General features: G+C 41.3%; 2 protein-coding genes across 2 annotated transcripts in view; one reads left to right on the top strand and one right to left on the bottom strand.

Moving 5' to 3' along the window:
- Nucleotides 1-6,493, bottom strand: part of LOC145417587 (uncharacterized) — a 48,684-nt gene extending 42,191 nt beyond the window's left edge. Inside the window, exons 1-3 of the mRNA XM_080286292.1 lie at nt 6,470-6,493; nt 6,262-6,354; nt 5,547-5,636 (exon numbers count right to left, since the gene is read on the bottom strand). Coding sequence (XP_080142418.1) covers nt 5,547-5,636; nt 6,262-6,354; nt 6,470-6,493 — 207 coding nt within the window. The remainder of the gene's footprint in view (nt 1-5,546; nt 5,637-6,261; nt 6,355-6,469) is intronic.
- A 20-nt stretch (nt 6,494-6,513) lies between these two features.
- The window catches only part of LOC145417474 (metaxin-2), a 72,969-nt gene continuing 57,846 nt past the window's right edge, over nt 6,514-21,636 (top strand). Inside the window, exons 1-2 of the mRNA XM_080286181.1 lie at nt 6,514-6,608; nt 15,042-15,209. Of these exons, the coding sequence (XP_080142307.1) occupies nt 6,563-6,608; nt 15,042-15,209 (214 nt within the window). The 5' untranslated portion in view covers nt 6,514-6,562. The remainder of the gene's footprint in view (nt 6,609-15,041; nt 15,210-21,636) is intronic.

Raw genomic sequence — 21,636 nt, 5'->3', positions numbered from 1 at the left:
TACACTTACCATAATCGGAAAAGAAGAAAAAAATGCGGTCTTCAAAACGCGCTAAATTTTTTGATCGTGATACACAAACCCGGTGGAGCCAAAGAGTCAGGCTGACATTTAGATCTTGTGGAACTAAAACTATCAATTCATTGCCAGGCACCTAATCCCAGAGCCCATCGAAGGTAGTGTAGTCGGTTTGTTTCATCTGACGGAACTGGGCCAGCACTACAACTTGAATACTAAGTCGTGGTTGCATGAAACTAGATAAGCATTTGTTTTTTTGGGTAGAAAAGTGTCTCCTTGGTTATTATTTAAATCGACCCTCTAATCCAACTACACTTGGCCGTCAGCTGATCTGAAAGGGTTTAGGGATCTGTACCAGGTTACATCAAACGTGCTATAGTGACAAACGTATAATATGTCTTGCCCCTCCATCAATGACCATCTCAACTCTTCCCTACCATCCCAAGCCCCATTCCCTCATGTATCCTTCCACCAAATGTATACGGTAAGTACTAGAACATAATTATTTTAGTTAGTTTTTTCTGACCTGGCGAAGATCCCTAACACCTCTCAGCCCAGTTGATGACCAAATGTAGTCAGATTGGAGGGTCGATTTGACTAGTAACCAAGAAGACTCATCTCTGCCTCATATCTAAGGCTCATCGAATTTCATGCAACCATGATTTAGTAGTCAAGTTGTGGGAGTGGTCCATTTCCACCAGATAAAAACAAACCAACTGTCCAAATCTATATCATTTCCAGCATCCTCCATTTTCCATTCCACGAAAAACAAATTAAAAATTAGCTTGAATTTAGCTTGTTCTGCTTAACCCCTTGCAGTACCAGGATGTCATTTCATTATTATTATTATTATTATTATTATTATTATTATCATCATCATCATCATCATCATCATCACTATTACTACTACTATATTTTATGACTAACATCTTACACAACTATTCATCCCCAAATACCTCACTGACTGAAGAATTTATGCCCTTCAGAATGATTATGTTTTTCTCTCACGGTTGCTGTATACTAAATCATCCAACTTTTTTAGGGAGATTTCTCGTACGGAAGGAGATGGGAACGATCTCCATTAACCCTTTCAGTACGATGACTCAATGTACGCTTTGTGCTCGTTACAGATAGAGGATTTTATCTATATAACTCAGGAAAGACATCTCGTAGTGAAGGGAGGAGAAGCAGCCTACTTAATCTTTCAGCACGGTTTCGTATTTTGTACTTAAGTTTTGCTACCGACAGACGATGCATCCAGCCCCGGAGAGGACGCTGCGTTGAGATTAGGGTGTGGGGATGCGGGGGTGAGAAAGGGTCCTGGAGCTCACTTTACGTCTACATGATGGTGTGTGTGTGTGTGTGTGTGTGTGTGTGTGTGTGTGTGTGTAAAACGGTCTCTATACCATAAATACATACATACATATACGCGACAGGGATGGAGTGTGTGGTAGCCAAATCCTAACACACACACACACACACACACACACACACACACACACACACACACACACACACACACACGCGCGCGCGCGCGCGTATACATGAAAGGAAACAGCGTGTGTGCCACCACCCACCAACCCCTACATAAATACAAACATACATGAATATCAGGCCTGTCTGCGTCTGCCACCTCCCTCCCTGCACCCTTTCCTACCACTCTGGATATGACCGACGTGTAACTGAGCTCAAAAACGACACTGTAGGAGGTGACGTACCAGGTGTGGGACGGCCTAGTGTAGTGGGTGTGAATTGTAAAGGTGTGGGGGTGAGCAAAGGTGGATGAGGAAGGAATGTGGAGGACAGTGAGGTAGAGATGATGGGTGAAAGGGAAAAATGATAGGAAGGGAGGAAGATAATGAACATGAGGGGAAGGAAGGAGGATGAGGGGAATATCAGGGGAAGGGGAGGATGAAGGGGAAAGGGATTAAAGGAGGCGGATGAGGGAGGGAATGCTGAGGGAGAAGGGCGGAAAGGATGTGAGGAGAGTAGAGAAAAATGAAGGGTGACAGAAGGAAAGTTGAAGGAAGGGAGAGGGATAAATCAGGATCATAATTATTTATTCTATTAAATGGTTATTCGTTATTTTAAAGGGAGGAAGAAGGGGAGGAATGAGGGGAAGGGTGAGGGAAAAGGGATGAGGATGAGGGGACGGGGGAGCTGAGGGAGGTGCAGGGAAAGAAAGGAGGAGAAATGAGGGAAAGGGAAGGGAAGGGAATAAAGGAATGACGTGAAGGAGGGAGGAAGAAGGAAGGATAAGAGGAGAGGAACAGTAAGATGGTGGGAGAGGAAATAAAAGGGAGGGGGAAGAGGAGGAGTGAAGAGATAGGAATGAGGGTAAGAGAAAGAGGGGGAATGAGGTAAAGAGAAAGAAGGAGAAAGTGAGAGGAGAAGAATACAGTGAAGAATAGGAAGCGAAGGGAGGTTAAAGAAAGAAAGATAGATAGATAGATAGATAGATAGACAGATAGGGATAAATAGATAGATGGATAGATAGAGAGAGAGGGGGAGCGGGAGGGAACCACTATCTCTATCTAGTTTTCCATTTTACCTTATCTAGGGAACAGTGAGTTGGAGATGTTAACTTCTTAGTCACCCGAATGCTGTTTAAAAGGGCAGTGTAAAATACAATATGCTCTCCCCCCCCCTCCCTGTCTCTCTCTCTCTGCAACTTGGCATAAAACTACCATCTCTTCATCTTGAATTTTGAGTTGTATTAAGAGATTAACACTGTAACACTAATCACAAAGAAATGATATGGAACTGATGTAGAGTCATACCATCGCCCTTTTCCTGTCAGTAAGTTACGTCGAATAAGGTTCAAAAGGGCGAAAATCTGTGCCAAGTTAAGGTAAAGGAAGCATAGTAGCAGCGGTAGTGGAGAAGGTTTGGATTAATACCTATTGATAAAACAAGAGTCATTGAAGCAGATAATTAGTTTCACTAAGTTTCAGTCTTCCTCCAGAATACCACCCTCAGTGGTTGATGTTTCCAGGTCACTAATTACGAGTTTATTGCTGAGTGAACAGGGAAAAGATGGAAGCCAACTTCATCAAAGAGTCTGATTGGCCAGAGAATTGAGAGTTGGATAGAAAGAGGGAGGTGAATGGAAAATGGAAAGCTAAATTCATATAACATGGAACAGTGAAGAAGTAAACGGTATAACTGCCAATCCCATCATGTCTCCTTCGGAATGTAGGGGCCCGAAGTTGCTGGGTTATTTAAGGGTAGGAGACCGAGGTACGCCCCTGCCAGCTCTTGCATGATAAATAAACCTCTGGTCACTTCTAGGAACCGAATCGTAGCGCGTAGGCCATAGTGCGCTCCAAAACCGAGACCTCTATCACCATGTCACCAGGCGTCAAGAGTGTGTTGAGTCTCGCGGGCTTAGGAGGCTTTCTGGCACCGCATCCTTAACGAATTAGTTTTCATATTCCATTTTTGTATTCTCTTCTTTGTTATTTACGTCATCTGATTATTATCAGCACAGACTGTCTTAATAACATGCAGGAGAATATTACCCCTTCCAGTACAGTGATGTGTTTTGCTAGCTTAATTTTTCTGCCTGAACTTTGAAGATTATCTGTCGTAGTGACGGGGTCAGTAAAGGCTAATTTAACTCCTCCAGTTGCAAATGTCTCACCAAAACTGAATTAAATCGCCTGGGAATTACTGAAATAACATATAAAGGCATCACCGTACACTGTTGGAGTTATGTAACATTCCATAAGCAATAATGAACCGGCAAGGAAAAGGTGCAATGGGGTCTTCTTCAATATATCCACGAAAAGCCGCAAAGTGTGAGTGGCTGAAGCTTCTTTGTGTTTATCTGACGGAAGAGGGCCACAGGTAATGTGATTTCTAAGGGCCATACTATTAAATCTGACGGCGCGAAGAAGCCCTCAGTATTTGACAGTAATTTCTGCTAACCTGTCTAAACCATTCTCTATCATTGCTGACTACACTCTGATGTGGGGTGCAGGCCGAACACATCCAACAATTACAGATGCTCCCTATGTGGCTGTCAGTTATCTAGGGTCTGCTAACGCCTTTGCTAACTCAGATTTAATAATGTGGCTCAAGTCACGGTTACATGAACTTCGATGAGCCCTAGGTCGTATTTAAAGTGGCGTAGAGGGATTCGTAGCATTTATTCCTTAGCGATTTATCTCACTACCCTCTTGGGGGTTATTGATGCAAACCAGGTTGATATTGAGATTACATTAATAACATACTGTAGAGTGCTAAGGTGTAAAATGCAAAATAATTCGCTATACACGAGGAGCTACGAATCTTTCTATGCCACTTAGGATACGATCCTTGGTTATGTGGAAGAAATGAATCTCTTTGGCTATGAGGCAAATCAGCCCTCCAGTCTTACTACGCTCACACTCATCTTTCGTCACCTGGGAAGGCTTGTAACACCTATTAACGATTTATTTTTCATTTTTTATTTTTATGTGGTAGGTCGGGGCGCTCACCATCCACTCACTCGATGTAGTGCTGCTCTCGGGTGTCTGCCCTCTCCTCTCTTCCATCCTTCTTTCCTTCCATCCTCTTCTGTCTTTCTTTCTTTCATTCTTTCCTTTTCCTTCTGCCTGTGGGTGACTCTACACTGAGTGACAAACCAAATGGTTTCCTGTACACCAGGAAACCATTTACAATGCTGGGTGGTAACCATATAGCCAAATTTTGGCACCTGGTTGTTTAGTGGGTAATTATTGCGCTCCAATCGGATTGAGCCAGTGAAGGTTTATATCCAAGGGATGGTTGGGGTTGATTGCTCATGTAATGCCACTCAGGGATGAGTGAGGCTGGTCATCTCATCTTAAATGTCGAGACCAACTGCCTAGCCCCGGGCTCCTACGCTCCTCATGGGGCAGTGTAGGATTGGATGATGGATGGATGGATAGATCTCTGTAAAGTATTCTCTTTCATTTTCAGTATCGACATGGATTGCATAAATAGGCTACCATGTAAGGAAATATTAACATCCCATTAATTAAAAAATAATAATAATAATAAAAAAAAAAAAAAAAAAAGGAATCTGAGTCGCTAGTGACCGTGAAATTACGGACCTTGACCATGGCACCAAATGGGGTGAAGGGGCTCAGGATTTCCGTCAGCTTGGAAAAACTCTGTAGACAAATCACCTTTTCGACCTTATTACACTTGGCCATAAACTGAGCTAAAATGTGTTAGAAAATTTGGTAAGGGCGAAAAAAACACAAAAAACATTATACTCAAAGTCTCAGTACATTTGACTATTAACTGAGCTGAAAGAGGTGTATATATATATATATATATATATATATATATATATATATATATATTGTACAACCAAATTAACTCCCCAGTCCCCCAGTCACACTTAGCCATCAAGTGAGTTGAAGGAGAATTAGGACCCTTCTAAAAAAAAAAAAAAAAAAAAAAAACGAAGAAACTCTTTGGTCATATCACCCCAATCTGATTTCATTTGGCTCTCAGCTGAGCTGAAAGAGGTTTTGGATTAAGAAAAAAAAAATGCTTACCTGAGTGTGGTTGTGGGTTGAGTCAGTGGAGCACGAATCGCATTTGTTACAGTAGCTCTTGCGACGGCTCTTACTTGTAGGTGTGGTATCCTGTCGAGGAAAGGTTGAAACTTAGCTCTTTCTCTCTCTCTCTCTTTCTCACACACACACACACACACGTTCACAAGCTGCAAAGATGCTTGGTCCCTGAGAACTAAATGTTGCGTCTTTGAAATTTATAAGTGTTTATTATTTAAACAGTATAACTGGGGCACTTTACCAACATAATTATAAGTGTGATAAGTATTCACATATAAATGTTTTCAGCTGTTGTCCGGAGTGGTACAGTAAGCGAAATCAGTAACCTGTGTTCGCAGGGACCAGGGAGTAGGATACATCGCGGGAAAAGTTGAATAATCTGAGATAGTTATTTGTCGAGGTGAGACTTTCGTTATGTTTCGCCCATTGTAAATATGTTGTACTCATACAATACTGTGAAGGCATTTGTTTCGTTTACTGTACTAAGGAAACATATGGATGAGCGGTGGGCAGATACATTTTCCTGATCAGAATTTGTTAAGTAAAGATGCAGTTATTAAAATTGTTACAAGTGAATCATGTTGCTATAGTGCTCCAATTGTCAGTTTGTTTAATAATTATTTATATATGAGTTATAACTAATGTATGAAGATTGTCATTAGCGTTACACATGATTATAAGTAACTTTTAGTCTTACCTCGTTATCCAAGGAACTTTCTTGGCTGGACAAGTCATCGTGGGTAGGTGAGAGATCAGTTGGCTTCATCTGCAAGTGAAAAAAAATTGAGCACTATTCAGGGAGCACTGGAAGACACAACACATGAACCTTCCCGTCGGAGGCTCGCTCAAGACTGACCCACCGGCCATGTTGTATTGAGCGCGTCACGTTACCATGACGACGATGCGCAATTGTCTGTAGGGTGTGGCATGATGGTCTTGCAGTCAGCTGTTTCACCACAACCAAAACATTTGCCGAGGGTGTAGCTTAGCTCCTTAAAATGCCCTCGGTATTGCTGACAGACTCAATTACAGTGGAGCTGGGAGGTAAGGCTATTTCACAAAGTATCATAGACTGCACAGAGAGTAGGTTTCCATGGCACGAGATGAAAACCTTCCCAGATTTCATATTAACTTACGCCTAGTCCAAACAGAACTAATCGGCACCTTGGCGGAATGATATTAAGCGATGATTTAATAGGGAAGATATTGACTAGGAGCATTTGTCATATACCAGAATGCTTCCATATTTATTGCATTTTTTAGTTTAATTTCAGTGGTTGCCAGCATAACCTTAACTGCCTCGGAATTGACCTCCATCTTTATGGGGAATTTAATATCAGTACAATTTCTGTACACTGTATGATGGACTTTATATTACAATTAAAAAGAAAAGGTATCTGCTTTAATTTAATTGGGTTGGTAATCCGTAGGGAGACGAAGGACCACCTTATGTTGAAGTATTCATTTTTTTTTTTTTTAACCAAAACCCCTATGGGAATCTGAGTATTTTCTGAGTTTGTTTTCAAGTTTCAGTGTTTTATTATTTCTTTGAAAGTGGTGAACAGCATTGACAAGGGGTCCTTGTTTACAATCCCCGATGATTCTGAATCTAGATGGATGCCATCTTGCAGTGCATCAAAGACAGTCAGACGTCATCATTTTTAAGAACATTTTTGGCATGAGAATACCCTTGTTAGTGATGATTACCCAAAGCTTACCTAAATTTTCATAGCAGTCCATTGTAGTTTAACCTAACCTCATCCTAAAATTAATAACCTGTTTTATGCAGATGTAACTTACCCTCCCCGTAAAACCAGTAACTCAAAGTCAAATGGCCACCCCTTACGGGATTATGGCATCTGGCAATAGATAGATAGATAGAACTTACCCCATCCTGTATATAAATGTACAGTGCACTCGCATAACTCATGGACTTCTGACTCACGAATGATCTAACTCATGGTGTCCTTATCTAAGTCACCATGATCACCAAACTCACGAAAAATGCTTTAACTCGCATTTTTCCACAAGAAAATGATTTATTTCTGAGGAGATGTTTAACTCATGGTATTGTAGCCACAACGTGTGACTGGAAGCCAATCATATTTAAACACACAGTCCTTGTGATTGTGCAGCCAATCAGAACAACGCTTTCTCCACCCACGCCATCTACACCTAGTGGTCAGTACCGGGTACGCAACTACGCTAGTGTGCCGAAACCGCTACCCGCCGACGTAAACATTGTCATCAGTAGGATTTAGGCAAATGCTTTTCTGTATTTTTTATTGCCTTATCATACAAGGATATGTAATGTCTTTTAATATTGTTCATTCCACAAGTTGCCTCATGTTGCCCTGTCCCCCACCATTTCACTGCTCTCTCCCAGCTTACACCCCCTTCTCTCAAATACCTCTCCACTTCATCTTTCATCTCATCCTAGGCCTTCCTCTCCCCCCCCCCCCCTCCACCTCACTCACATACTCCCTCCTCATCAGCCTCTCACTCCTCATCCTCTCCACATAGCCAGACCATCTCAGTGTATTTCTCCCAACATTGTCTGTCACATCCACACGACAATGCCCCTTCACTTCCTTATTTGTCAGTCTGTCCCTCCATGTAACTCCACATGCTCCTCTCAGATATCTCATTTCCACCACTCTCACTCTTGACTTGTGTCCTTCCAACAAGATCCAATCTTCATTTCCATATATTAGAGTTGGTATCACAACATGATCATTCAACGACTCTTTTACTTTCATGCTTTCTTCCCAGTTTCTTATTCATGCTGTCAAATAACCAGCAACTTTCTTCCTTGCACCCTTTCAAGCACTTCATCCTCCAAACTTCCATCCTTACTCATCACACTACCCAAGTGCTTAAATGCACTCACATTTTCCATTTCCTCATAATCCAACCTCACTGTACATTCAGTGACTTCATTTCTCTCGAACACCATAGCTGTACAGTACTCTTCCCTACATTCACCTTTTGATTCACTCTCTCAGACTCATTCACCAAGCCTTGGAGTTCCTTTTTGTTTTCACTTAGCAATACACAGTCATCTGCAAATAACAGTACAAGAAGTTTCCAAACACCGCCCTGCCACATTAGGACTGCTTCAGCATCCACTGCCCTACCTTTTATCTCTTTTATAACCCCATCCATATAAAGATCGAACAACTATGGAGACATGATACAGCCCTGTTTCAGTCCAACATTCAGACAGAAAAATTCACTCAGTTCACTATCCACAAGGACAGCAGCATTAGCACCCTCATACGGTACATACCGGTAATCTTCATGCCATTCAGCAGCTTCCCATGTACTCCATATATTCTTAATACTTTCCACAATTCTTACAGTATGTATCCATTCTGTCATATGCTTTCTCCGAATCCATGAAGGCCTCATACAACTTCTTTCCCTTCTCCAGAAACTTTTCCACTAGAGTCCTAAGGATGAATATCTGATCTTCACAATTTCTTCCCTTCCTAAAACCTCCCTGTTCTACTCCAAGTAATTCATCTGTTATTTCCATAACTCTGTCAGTAAGTATCCTACCATATATATTTCCTATTACACTAAGGAGACAAATGCCCTTATGATTACCACACACTTCTTTTCCCCTTTTCCTTTGTCTGTCTGTCTTTCTGTTGTCAGACGCCTTAATCCCGTAAGGGGTTGCCAGAGACAAATTGCCTCCGTGTCTTCCTGTCCCCTGTCATTTCACTGCTCAGCTCCCAGCTTACATCCCCATCTCTCATATATCTCTCCACTCGATCCCTCCATCTCATCCTTGGCCTCCTCCACCCTCCACCCCCCTCCACCAAACTTCCATACATACACTCTCTTCATCAGTCTTTTGCTATCCATCCTCTCCACATGGCCAAACCACCTCGATATGTTTCTCCTAATGCCTCCTGTCACATCCACATCCGCACCACAATGTTCTATCACTCCTCATTTGTCAGTCTGTCTCTCCATGTGACTCCTTTCAAATAACTCATCTCCACAGCTCTTACTCTTGACTTGTGTCCCTCCAACAAGGTCCAAGGTTCACTTCCCCACATTAGAGTTGGTATCACAATACTGTCATGCAGTAACTTTTTTACTTCCATGCTCACTTCCCTGTTTCTTAACACTGCTTTCAAAGAACCAACAGCTTTTCCTCTTTGTTGTACTCCTTCAAGCACTTCACCCTCTAAACTTCCATCATTACTCACCACACAACCCAAGTACTTAAATGCACTCACATTTTCTATTTCCTCCTCGTCAAACCTCACTGTACATTCAGTGATTTCATTTCTCTCGAAGACCATAACTTTACTCTTCGCTACATTCACCTTTAGATTTCGGTTCTTACACACTGTCCCAGACTCATTCACCAAGCCGTGCAACTCCCCTTTGCCTTCACATAACAACACAGTATCATCTGCAAACAACAGTACTGGGAGTTTCCACACACTGCCCTCTCTCATTGGGTCCACTCCAGAATCCACTGCCCTACCTTGTATCTCTTTCATAACCCCATCGATACACAGAATGAACAACCATGGAGACATGACACAACCCTGTTTCAATCGAACCATCAGATAGAAAAATTCACCCAGTTCACTGTCCACACACACTGCAGCCATAGCACCCTCATACATACTCTTCACGGCATTCATCAACGTTCCATTTATTCCATATATTCTTAATACAGTACTTTCCACAGTCCTTGTCTATCCACCCTGTCATATGTTTTCTCCAAATCCATGAAGGCTGCATAGAACTTCTTTCCATTCTCTAGAAACTTTAGCACTAAATACCTAAGTAGCTACCGTATGAATATCTGATCTACTCAGCCTTTTCTCTTCCTAAAACCTCCCTGTTCTTCTCCAACCAATTCCTCTGTTGTTTCCCTAACTCTGTCAGTAAGTATCCTGCCATATGTACTTTTCCTTTTACACTAAGAAGACAGATGCCTCTATGATTACCACACACTCCTTTTTCCCCTTTTCCTTTGTACAGGAGAATAATTATGCCTGACTTCCAATCCTCCGAGACTTTACCTTCCTCCCAGGTCAGTCTGCACATCTTCCACATCCATTCTACTATCATCTCTGCCCCATGCTTCAGCATTTCACCACACACTCCATCAATTCCTGAGGCTTTCCTCATTTTGGCTTTCTTCATTGCCTCCACAACTTCCATCCTACTGATTTCCTCCTCTCATCTCACATCCCTCTTTCTCCCAGCCATTCCCCAGCCATTTATACTCGCATTACTTTCATTCTCTGTGTTCAACAATTTCTTAAGTGTTCTCTCCATCTGCTCACTTTTTCTCCATTCTCCACCAGTAATCTACCATTTTCATCTTTCACTCCCTGACTAACTTCTTTAACACCCTGTCTGACTCTCTTTGCCTCTTTCCAGAACATTTCTTACATTCTCACCACTTTACACTCAGATTCCTTCCAAATTCCTCATCCATGCTCTTCTTACTCTCTCTTACTAATCTTTTCACCTCCCTCTTCCCCTGTACATATAACTCTCTATTCCATCTCTCAGCTTCCTCCACATCCCTGTTTCTCATCCACTCGCTATATTCTTTCTTCTTTTGTGCCCTGCTAGGGGCGGGGGGTTGTTCAAAATGGGAGATGGCGGTTATGGCCTACTCTTTCCCCGATTTTGTTCATGCAGTGTTCAACGCATTCATTATAGTTTTGTGGACCTGATTAGCCCCTCCCTGTTCACCAGGCGAATCATTTACTCTGAATACGTTCACTGTGGGAAGGTACTGTATATACTGTAAATGCAGTATGTTCGCTGTAGCGCGATATTGCTGTAACGCAGCACGATTTCGCGGAAGGAGATAAACATTCTAATGCGGGTACTGTTACAGTAATGTGGTAATTTGAACTGGGCAGGCTGTGACGTGGTGTGCTTTGTGCAACCTCACAATACTTGACGTCGTTGCACGCCAGTCACGCTTCGTTTTTCTCACTCTCCCAGCCACCCAACCAATCAGGACCCCTGTACTTCCCTCCCACCTCCTGCATTCCCCACCTGGCCCACTCCTGCCCACACCATCCTCCTTAGCTTGCCTCGTGTTGTGAGACTTTGAAGGATTTTAGTGTGTGTTCTCCCCCTCTGCCTCATCTCTGATGATATATGTCTGCTCTTCTCCTCACGTAAGGCATAATAAATAAATAAGTTCTGTTGGCCTAATGTGTTTTTTATAACCATATTAATGCTTTTAGGAAGTGTAAATCAGGGAGTTCCCAAAAAATTGCACCACAAGAGGGGAAAAGTGCATGGGTAAAGAAGGCACAGACTTGGTGTAGCACACCCAGTCCCTTAGAAGCAGATTTTACAAGAGAGGTAATGTGTTCTTTCCAAGGTAATCCTGAGAGAATGAAACCCCAAGTATGTTTAAAGATGATGTAGGATTGAGCTGGGTATTGTTAAAAATTAGAGGGTACTCCTGCGAAAGATTTTGTTGAGTTGAAAGATGTAAGAACTGAGTTTTTGGCGCATTAAAATCAACAAGATAATTTTTACCCCAGTCAAAGATATGAGCCAAGTCAGACATAAGGTGTGCTGTAGATTTATCCTTTGTTTGTTGAAGTAACAACTGAGATGGACGCTGTCAGAAGTGAGTGGAAAGATGAAGGGTGGAGTCATCAGCATATGAGTGGATAGGGTTAGATGTACAGCTTAGAAGGTCATTGATGATTAAAAGGAAGAGAATTGGAGATAGGACAGAGCCCTGAGGAACCCTGCTATTGATAGCCCTAGGAGAAAAACAGTGGCCATCTAAAACAGCAGCAGTAGAATGACGAGAAAGGAGGCTAGAGATGAAGACACAGATAGAAGGATAGAAACTGTAAGATGGAAATTTGGAAATCGAAGATTTATGTCGGACTTGATTGAAAGCCTTTGAGATGTCAAGCGCATTAGCAAGCTTTCGCCTAGGTCCCAAAAAGAGGATGACCAGGAGTCTGAAAGGTAGGTGAGAAGACTGCCAGTGGAACATCCCTGGCAGAACCCATACTGACAAGTCAGAAAGAAGGTTGTGATGGGAAAGATGCTTTAAATTTTTTTTCTTAAACTCATACTGACAATCAGAAAGAAGGTTGTGATGGGAAAGATGCTTTAAATTTTTTTTCTTAAACTCATACTGACAATCAGAAAGAAGGTTGTGATAGGAAAGATGCTTTAAATTTTTTTTCTTAAGAACATATTTGAAAACTTTTGAAACCCAGATTGTTAAAGCAGTTGGGTAATAGAGGGATGGGAATGGTCACTCTTCTTTGGGACAGGCTGAAAGTAAGCATTCTTCCAGCAAGAAGGAAAAGTGCAAGTTATAGACAAAGGCAAAAGAGCATACATAGGCAGGGTATAAGCACAGAAGCACGGTCCTTGAGGACAGCAAGAGGGACCCCATCAGGCCCATATACCTTATGTGTATTGAGGCCAGTGATGGCAGAAAATACATCAATTGAAGACATTTTGTTGTCAGCCATAAGGAAGTCAGAGGGGGAAAGTGATGGAGGAACAGCACAGGAATCACTTAAGGTGGAACTGAAGGAGAAAGTCTGAGCAAAGAGTTCTGCTTTATCATTAGAAGAAATAGCTACAGAGCCATTAGAGTGGAAAAGAAGAGGGAAGGATGATGAGGTAAAGTTGTTAAAAAGGTTTTTGGTAAGGTACCACAAGGAGCAGGAAGAATTTGAGTTGGAGAGTTCAAAGGATTTACCATGGATGAAATTATTTTTAGCAGAGCTAAGAACAGACTTAGCATGATTCTAGGCAAAAACACAAAAGAGATGAGATTCAGGAGTGGGTTGGCTCAGGTACGTTTTGTAGGCCTTTTCCTTGTTGCGGACAGCATTAGAACAAGCATGATTAAACTAAGGCTTTTTTGCATTAGTCAGAGGATATGAGAAAGGAGTGTATGCTTCCATGCCCCGAGAGAATAACCTCCATACTGCGCAAGGCACTCTCAGATGGCTCTCGGCCATGGAAGCAATAAGCATACCAGAGAAAATCAAAGAAGTGCTCCCTGAAGGCCTCCCATTTAGCAGCTCCAAAGTGCCACAACCAACGCTTCTTTGGAGGGGCTACTGGTCTTAATGGAGTGATACAACACTTTAAGGTGATAAGGTTGTGATCAGAGGAGCCCAAAGGAGAGGAATGATTAACATCATTAGCAGAAAGATTAGTTGTAAGAAAGAGGTTAAGTATATTGGAACTCTCTCCAAGGCAGCAGGGGATATGGGTAGGTTGCTGTACAAGCTGCTGTAGGTCATTAAAAAAATTGTAGGCTTGTTCACCTGGTGGATCAGTGAAAGGAGAGGAGAGCAAAAGGTGATGGTGAACATTGAAATCTTCTAGAATGGAGATCTTATACAGTACATTGGAATCAGTGTTCTGAACATCTACACTAAAATGTACAAATGTATATATTGGGTAGCTATTATGTTTTGGCAGGAAATTTTTTATAAAGAATACAGGTATGCTGTTCTGTTCAGTATCATTTCAAATATACTGTATTACCAGTATTTAATTACATTCACTTATGTTCTGATTTCCTTGATTCAAGCTTTGATATCCTGTTTCCCTCTTTGAAAAGTTAAGATTGTTGGAGAGAGGAGTGGTTACACTGACTGCTTGTGTCCTTAACAAATATCAAATTAATATAAACCAGTTGAATTACAGTATCATTTCTTGTGAACATTCTCCCATACATATATACCAGTAGTACCTCCTGCAGCAGATGGTGGGGAAGGAGTGTAGATTGTTTAAAAGGAAGTGATGCCGTGAAAAAAAAAAAAAAAAATCATAAATTACTGAACTTCAGGCAGCAAAAATAAACTAAATGATGTCCTCTGGCGACCATCATCCACTCCCTTGATGTAGTACTGCCTACTTCTTCCTTAGCCTTCATCAGTCTTTTTCTGTGCCTGCCCTCCTCTCTTCCTATTTCTCTTATCTTTCCTGTCACTTCTTATTGCTTTTCTTTCCTTTACAGGTGGCTTTACGTAAAGTGACAAGCCAAATGGTTTCCTGTAAGCCAAGAAACCATTTACAATGCTGGGTGGTAACCATATAACCAAACCAAACGTGCTCCCCATGTGTCAGCAAGTGGGTTGGTGGAGGCTTAATGCCCCTCCCCATAAAATAAATAACTCAAGGTCAAATGGCCATCTCTTATGGGATTACGGCATCTGGCAATAGGTAGATAGATAGATAGATTATCTTCTTCCTGAATATTTAACTTTGTTTTTATGATTTTTTTTTTTATAGCTAGAACATCTTTTTCTAGACAGTATTGTTCTCTTGATTAATTCATTTATAGGTACCATTTGATTTGATGAAACTTTTGTTACCTACTTTACAGTGAATATGATACTGAAGTCAGTTGAACTTAATTTTTGTCTTTTATAAACAGTTTCGTTTGGACCTCTTTGTCTCTCATTACCTCCCCAGCTCAGGAGCCGTGGCCAAATGATGTGAAACTGTATCAGCAATATGAGGTGGAACAGATCCTCCTTCCTGACAATGCCAACTGCTTGGCTGTTCAGGCTTTCCTCAAAATGTGTCAGCTTAACTACTCCCTAGAGATGCGGGGCAATGCTGAATACATGTCTCCAAGTGGTAAGTACAGCACAAACTACTTAGGAGAGAATGTGGTGAGCTGTTTGGTTTTAACTGTACTGTATACAAGACTTGACACTTGGTATTGATCTAAGATATAATCTGGCAATGTCATTTGTACAGTAATCTGACTTAGTTCTGTCGAAGATTATATTACATATATATTTTTTGCAGTAGTTTGACTAATCTCTGGAATATATACATTCAGTATATATATATGTACTGTATATATATATATATATATATATATATATATATATTTGTCTATCTATATAAGTAAAACCTCACTATAACGGACTATTTGGGGCCCAAACCATTTCGAAAATTATACTCATTTCGGAATTATACTCAGTTTCATGGAAATTTTTCTTTAAATGGGGAAGAAAAACAGTGGAAATTCTTGTGCTGTCTCAGTCTTCCACTAAATTGGTGTACGTTAAATTGAGCATCTGCTGTATACTGTATACTTGTATTGTATATAGTATATATTCCTGTCTATATACTGTATATTTTTATATATACTTTAATATATATATATATATATATATATATATGTGTGTGTGTGTGTGTGTGTGTGTATTTGTGTGTGTGTGTGTGTGTGTGTCTGGATGTTGCTCGTCCTCACCCTGCCCAAGGGTGGGAAAGGAGGTGTGGATGATGATGATGATGATATACAGTAATCCCAGTACTATCCAGACACCCACTGTCCGGACTCCCCACTTACTGGACATTGTGGGCCTGGACCTTTAGAGCCCAAAAGTGGCCAAAAAAAGAAAAAAAATCCCCCCCAAATCCGAGTTTTTTTGCACCCGCAATTTGAAATTGGTGTGCAGCGCCGAACAGCTGTGTTTATGCATGGCCCCTTCACCCCTCCCTTCCTCCTCCCTCACCAGTTACTGCCTAACCACCGTCGTGAGTAGATGTTCATCGCAATGGATGTCGCACGTACTTGTTTTTGTGAATAAACGGTGAATAAACTGCAATACCTCACCACTAGACCACATGGGAATTTACAGTGTCGTGTAGCGTTAAGAAATTAGAGTTTAGAGTGCAAAGGATTAAGTTTGGAGTGCAAAGTGGTGGTTGAAACTGGCGGTTGAAACTGGCATGCCGCGATTAAGAACAGAATGTGCAGTGTTAAACAATTATAACTCACAGTGCAAAGAATTAAATGTAGCACAACACTGGATTGCTGTATGTGCTTCAAGAGCATTTTCACCACTGCCAGAGCCTTAAGCGGGCCATACATGCATAGGCGGGTCCGTCCGGCGGCCTGAAGAGGCTGGCCTCAACGAACAATGCTGTGCCCACACACGATTCAGTCGGCCTCACGTCTCAGCTCAGTTGCAAGCGAAATGCCGTGGCGTGAGGGTGGCCATGGATGCTGTGCTGCCCACAGTTGACCTGGAGCTGTATGCTATTGGGGATGTTGCTGCGGCCTATATTGCAAATAATAGAAAGAGGAGGAAAAAACAGACCAAATGGGCAAAAGACTGGTTGATCAGAAGGAGTAAATTTCCCTATCTGACTATGTTGAAAGAATTGCGGTGCGAGAAAAATGTCTTGTTCAATTACTTGGTGATGGACGAAGATTCCTACCTGCAGCTGTTGTCACTGATTTCCCCAATAATAAAGAAGAACAATACATACCTGTATGAGGAGTGCTATTTCGCTGCATGAAAGACTGACAGCCACACTTAGGTTTATTGCCACAGGTTGCTCGTACAAGGATTTAAAATTCTCTCACACAACTGACACAAGACTGATGCCTGATGGCCTGCGGTACCCCACACACGCTTAATTTGCCTGAACTTGACTGGAGCCTGACCACGAAAATCTGTCCGCGACAGATCCCAGGACGACCGTTGAGGCCGCCTGCGCAGGCTTCTGTTCCCTATCCACACAAGCCCGGGTTTGCCTGAATGGGCCAGCCACTTCAGGCCACCGGACGGGCTCGCCTGTGCGTGTATGGCCCGCTTTAGAGGAGGCGGCCACAGACGTGTTGCAAGTACCCTATACACTAATATTTTCCATACTCACTTCTAATTCCTTATTCTCTGGTTCCTTTTCCTTTCTTTCATGTTTTATGTCCATTCTTTGTGTGAATAGGGTCGTAAATAGGTGCTATACATGTCCGGTAGGGAGTTATTTAGATGACTTTCAAAGTTAGGCTGGGTTAGGGTCCATAAGTACCAGTCCAGGAGGCAGGGGCCCACTATCCGGATGGACCCACTTTCCGGACATGCCTTTGGCTCAATTAAATTGGATAGTGGAGGGATTACCGTATAGCCATCCATCCCTCATCCAATCCTATGTCACCCCATGAGGAGCCTAGGAACCTGGGGCTAGGAAAGTTGGTCCTGACATTTAAGGTGAGAGCAACCAGCCTCACTCGTCCCTGAGTGGCATTATGTGAGCAATAAACCCTAACCACTTGTTGGATATTAATGTGCACCGGCCCAGTCCAATTGGAGCACCGTGATTTCTCACTAAACCACCAGGCACCATAATTTGGTTATGTGGTTACCACCCTGTGTAGTAAATGGGTTCATGGTGTACAGGAAACCATTTGGCTTATCACTCAGTGTAGAATCATCCATAGGCAGAAGGAAGAGGAAAAATGAAGGAAAGAAAGACAAAAGAGGGAGTGTAAAGTCAACCATAGGCAGAAGGAAGAGGAAAGAAGACAGAAGTGGAAGGAAGGAAGAGAGGATTGAGTGAGTGGATGGTGGGTGCCCCCACCTACTACCAATATATATATATATATATATATATATATATATATATATATAGTGATGATGATAAAGTGCCACAAATGTACCACTACCTTATAGTTTATGCCATTATATATGGTACAGGTCCTCATTATTGTCAAGGATGTGATACAAAAATCTCAACTTTGCATACATTTGGTGCTATAAATTATGGACCTGGCAAATGAGATTTACAGGTTTTGTTGAAGCTGTAAGTGACAATATTTCTTTGATTTACTGAGGAATTAGGAGAAATACATTGAGGTGGTTTGGCCACGTGGAGAGCATGGGGAGTGAGAGACTAATGCAGAGAGTGTGTGCGGGTGAGGTGGAGAAGGGGAGAGGTAGGGGGAGGTTGAGGATGAGATGGAGGGATGGAGTAGAGAGATATTTGAAAGAGGGGTGTGTGAGCTGGGAGCAAGACAGTGAAATGGCATTGGACAGGGTGACTTGGGGATTTGTTTGTGGCCATCCCTTATGGGATTGAGGCATCTGGCAATAGATAGGAAGATAGATATTGAGGAATTGGCAAAGAACAAAAAGGTAGTATAGGCCAGTAGTGAGAACTTTATGTACTATATACTGTTACTTAGCAGACACTTGCCTTGTGCATGTATCGAAGTAGCGAGAAGGCTGTGGAGGGGCCAGTGCGGGCAGCAGCAGCTGTATTCTTGGATGCTATGGCTGCCATTTTGAGTATGTGTGGTGTGGCAGTCTATCAATTCAGGCAATGAATATTCCAGGCCTAGTTGCTTATTGAATTGTTTCATGTACTTGCATTTTTCTGCATTTAAGAATGCTGTACAAAGTTAGATATAATATTATTTGCATTGTAGATAAGAAGTATAGTACATTTTAAAGTTCTGTATGTGTGTATTGCAGTATTTTTTGTATGGATTTGTTGCTTACAGTTTACACAGATTTGGCCAAGATGCATTTGAAATGTGTTGTATTCTATGGTTCTGTCTTTTCTACTGCCTTAGGATTCTTGATAAAGCTTTCCTGAAAATTAAAATGCAGAAATAATAATTAGACATTTTCACTTTTCAAGACATACAGCACACTGTAGCACAGGACTGTGCTATGTTATATAGGATATAGAAGTTCACTTTGCTCAGTTGTAAATCAACCAAACTTCTCACAAATATCATGTCTCCAGATTGGTAAACAAGATACCTTTTGCTGAGTTAGTTTCTTGACTGAAAAAATATTTTATAAATAATGTAACTTCTGTACAAGGCTGAGCATATCAGTGGGAAAGGGGTTGTAATATGTATGACCTGAATGAGTTAACTAAATTAAGGAAAGGGTTAGAAGGCATTTACAGTAAATCAGAATAAACAGAGTACAGTAAAAGTCCTGTAATATGAATGGCAGAGGACCGAGGGTCTTTTGGACTCTTACTTATTTCCGGACTGTTGGGAGGGACCTTTGAAAACATTAGAAATATATACATGATCATTAAATAAACCTTTACAATGATATGGGTTATTGTTTTACCAACTGGAAATGCATAGAAGTGTAGCTGAGTAGTTACAGGCCGGTACATCCAAGTCCAAGGGCAAGTCCAAGCCAGATAAATCCTTAGAAAAAAAACAGAAAATTTTGAAAAATTACGCCTTGAAAAATTCGGAGTACTGTATTGGGATACCGGTACTGTACCTCTGAATCCGGGTTATTGGTGGTCGGATTGGAGGACTCTTACTGTATTGGTATTCAGAATCCTGAAAGATGGGAGAAGTTATGTCCTTAGCCCTTTGTGAAAAAATGTAACCCAGAAAGCTATGTGGGGACTTGAAAGACCCCAACTTAATTTTTTTGTTTTCTGCCAATTCACATGGTTACTAGTGTTAAATTTTGTACATGTGTTGCCCAGGACACAGCATATGTAGCCAATCCACCTGGTGTCCCTTTTGTGTTTTATTTTTTTGTGTTTTTTAATGAAAGCAAAATTTGCAACTCCATTACATGTCACTCATGCTTTTTGTGCGTCAGTAATTTCTTAGTAAATTGCAGAAATATTACCACCAAAAGTTTGTTAATATGTACAAAACTAATTTGCTACTGTAGCTCCTCAGCTTATGGCACCAATTGTGTGAGAAAAGTTGTGATTTCTGGATGACATTCTTGACAGCAAGACCAGCAGTGCATTGCCTAACTGTATCCAAGCAAGTAAGGGTGACATTCCACTGCTGCAGTGTGTTTCCTACCATGTTGTGATTACTGTGATGGAAGATGGTGTCTGTATAATCACGATAATATTCCTACTGTGGGGTTGGGTGGGGAGATGATGACAATGATAGTGACTAGTGTCATTATAAGATAGAGAGGGAGGGGGGGAAATGTCAAGATAATGATGATATTGTATATCTGTATCTTAGCAAATAACAGTGGTATTAGACTGGACCAGTATTCTGCATGTGTGGTGGCGTGTGGTGATTACCGTGATGGAGGCTGGGTGTATGCATCATGATCCTAGTAATTATCCAACTTGGGGGCCAGGCTGCCACCACTAAATTACCCAAGATTATGGTGATTTAACGTGAGCGTTGGACGGAGAGGGTGGTGCTGTGGGAAAGGGAAGGGGAAATGGGGCTGGATTGGGTGATGGGAAGCAGAAAATGGAGGGGAGGGGGGATAAATGTGAGTGAGGAAAAGGGAAGAGGTACAATGATGTTGGGTGAGGATGTGGTTATGAGATACAGAAAATGGAGAAGTAAATGTGAATGTGAAGGAAGAATAGATAGTGGAGAGTCAGGGTAAGGAAACGGGTTTGAAAGAAGTAATGGAGACGAAAGGATAAAATTTGAAGTAAAGTGACTGGTTGAGGAAATGACGATATACATCATGGAGAAGTTATTGTGAATGGGAGGAGAATTAGGTTGTGGGAAGTGTGAGAGGAAATGGGAGGGATTAACCTGTTCAGTACAATGACTTTTTAAAGCTTGTTCATGCTATCAGTTGGTAATTTTAAGTGGTTTAGTAATACTCCTTTTAGTGAAGGGGACACTGAATGCGGTATTTAACCCCTCCATATTGAAGAATGTCTCCTAACCTGACTAAAATCATGTACAGTATACACACACTCACACACACACACACACACACACACACACACACACATATATATATATATATATATATATATATATATATATATATATATATATATATATATACACACACAAACATATATATATATATATATATATATATATATATATATATATACACAGCATGTTATTGAATGCCAACAAACTTGGGGAATGGATTCCCCATTGAAAAACAAATCCACTTCATGCTAAAGGGAAATGCAAAAATATGATCCACTGATGAGTTACAGGCGTAATTTACAGTCTGAACAAACTATGTATTAAGAACCTAACTTACACTAAATGTAGCAGAAATTAAATAATATAGGACCACTGAAATGGCGGGTTGCCATCACATGCCATCAAGGATATTTTAATTTCCGTTTATGATAAATATAAATAATTCACATTACTTTATATATACATATTCTGTTTGTATTATTTATATTACGGTATATGACGTTACCATGATTCACAGTTTCACACAACAGTGTAGATATTTAAAGAAAAAATGTTTTTTAAACAGCGCGGGGAATGTGTTTGTCCCAATGCTGGTGACATCTACCGGAATATTAGCTTTTA

This window comes from Coenobita brevimanus, chromosome 110 (genome assembly GCF_032717465.1).
Source record: "Coenobita brevimanus isolate Jiangsu-jjx chromosome 110, ASM3271746v2, whole genome shotgun sequence".
In the NCBI taxonomy this organism is placed as follows: domain Eukaryota; kingdom Metazoa; phylum Arthropoda; class Malacostraca; order Decapoda; family Coenobitidae; genus Coenobita; species Coenobita brevimanus.
The sequence above is the reverse complement of the archived record's forward strand: the minus strand, read 5'-3'. Positions and strand labels throughout refer to the sequence as shown.